Source organism: Bipolaris oryzae (assembly GCF_000523455.1).
Source record: "Bipolaris oryzae ATCC 44560 unplaced genomic scaffold scaffold_510, whole genome shotgun sequence".
Taxonomy (NCBI): domain Eukaryota; kingdom Fungi; phylum Ascomycota; class Dothideomycetes; order Pleosporales; family Pleosporaceae; genus Bipolaris; species Bipolaris oryzae.
In genome coordinates this window covers 1-1,888 of record NW_006911786.1, presented here as the reverse complement: position 1 = coordinate 1,888, position 1,888 = coordinate 1, and the positions used below count along the sequence as shown (strand labels likewise).

Sequence of the window (1,888 nt, the reverse complement as noted above, 5' to 3'; positions counted from 1 at the left end):
AATCACGTGATCTTCGCCCCGCGATAATCATTACCTTCTGACGTGGACGTCCATAGGCCTTCAGCCATCTCGTCATTTGTCAAGGAGAGAATCCTTCTTGTTACTTGTAACAATAGCATTGTAGAAGCCTCTATGAGTAAAGGCTAAGCTTAGCTATTATAACGTAATCTTAGCCGCTAGTCTAACATTAGCTCTTATCTAGCGTAAAGTTAATTAAAGTCTTCTTCCCTAGCTAATAATTTATTAGAGTTTTCTCCCCCGGTTAACGATTTATTATAGTTTTCTTGTTCGGCTAATAGTTAATTAGAGTTTTCTTTCTAGTAAGTGTAACTCCGCGGTTGACGTCTGTCCTCTTCAAGTATCGCTAGCTCTGTTCCTAAGGATCAGGGACTCGGCTTTACTAGCAACATATTCACATCTTAGTAGTTATATCAGCTGCTTGGACAATATTATTATTTCTTAATTCGAGGTTGTTAATACAGCGTGGTATTTTTCAACTCCTGGACATGCACACATGATGCTATCGGTCATGCAAACCTCCGTCATGTTGGTTCCCTTTCTTAACTACAACCTACTACTTTCATTTCTATTCCTTTTGCACGGCTTCGCAGAGGTTTGTGAAGGTGGATTAGCGGCCTCGACTAGAAATCTCACACTCGTTACGGCGTGGTATCCTCACCCTGGTTACAATCCCAAGTATCCTGATGAACAATATTATCGCAGTCGAGTCGTAGAGTTTCTAGCCCGAATCCACACCCCGCTTGTTGTATTCACTCCCTCCTCGGAAAACGACTTCCTCCAGAGTGCCAGGCCATCTGATGCTCCAATGCTATTGAACAACAGCTTTGAATCGATCTGGGATGTACCGTACCTTACCGGGCTCACCCACTCATTTCATACTAATCAAGTGAAACTGGCGGTCCAACAAATGCCAGGAGACTTCTTTGAAACTCCTCATATGTGGGGTGTCTGGAACGCCAAAGTATTCTTCCTTGATGAGGCAGCAAAAGAAAATCCGTTCCGCTCGAATTATTTTTTCTGGCATGATGCGGCCGGGCTGCTACCGCGGAAAGGCAATTTGATTTCCTGGCCAGACATCACGAGGATCCGTGAAGCTCTCTCAACCGGCATTGGGCATCCGGAAAAATTACTCATGGTTGCTCGTGAGCTTAAACCACTGCGGCCCGTTGATGCTTCAAGGGAACTTGCCCCCTTGACACGAACAATTTCAGGTGCGTTTAGCTTTCATGGATGTTTATCACTGCTAATTAATTTTATAGCACATTTCTTTGGCGGGACTAAAGGGTCTATTAAGTGGTTTTCTCAAGCGTATTATGAGATGCTCGCATATTACCATTCAATTGACCAGTTTGTTGGGTGTGAGGAACGCATAATGTTGAGTATTGCGTTACTCCACCCCAACCGCATAGCATGTGTTCCATCTTTTCGTTGCTATGATCCAACACAAGTACGCCTCGATCATATGTATTATTATTTTCTTTGGCTATCAGGGCAGGAAACAAGGTTAACAAAGGGGCCGATCCGTCCGGTAATGTTTTCTGATGTACCAGAAGCAAATATGTTCTCTTATGACTATTGGGCTAGATGCGATTCTGAAGTATGTTTTTGATCATGCTCTATGATAGATAGGTTATGGTACACCATCCCTTAGCTATGTAAATCAATAGCATTTACTATAACGTATTCTACTACCAAGCTAGTTAGCAAAAATCATACTAAAATATCCAAACCCATAGAGATATTATTATATGGCTAGTATTTTTATAGTTCTTTATAACGTAGTTTATAAGCGAGTGAGCCATACAAGCGAGTGAGCCACCCCACCAACTTTGCGCACATCTATAAGCGTATAGCTCCACCACATTAT

General features: G+C 42.4%; 1 protein-coding gene across 1 annotated transcript; it reads left to right on the top strand.

Annotated features, from left to right (window-relative positions):
• Nucleotides 1-544: 544 nt before the first annotated feature.
• COCMIDRAFT_111522 (uncharacterized protein) lies at nucleotides 545-1,630 on the top strand (the record flags this gene model as incomplete). The annotated part of the gene is made up of 2 exons (XM_007695829.1): nucleotides 545-1,232; nucleotides 1,281-1,630. 2 exons carry the CDS (start codon nucleotides 545-547, stop codon nucleotides 1,628-1,630), a joined length of 1,038 nt encoding a protein of 345 aa, XP_007694019.1.
• Between the last annotated feature and the right edge of the window lie 258 nt (nucleotides 1,631-1,888).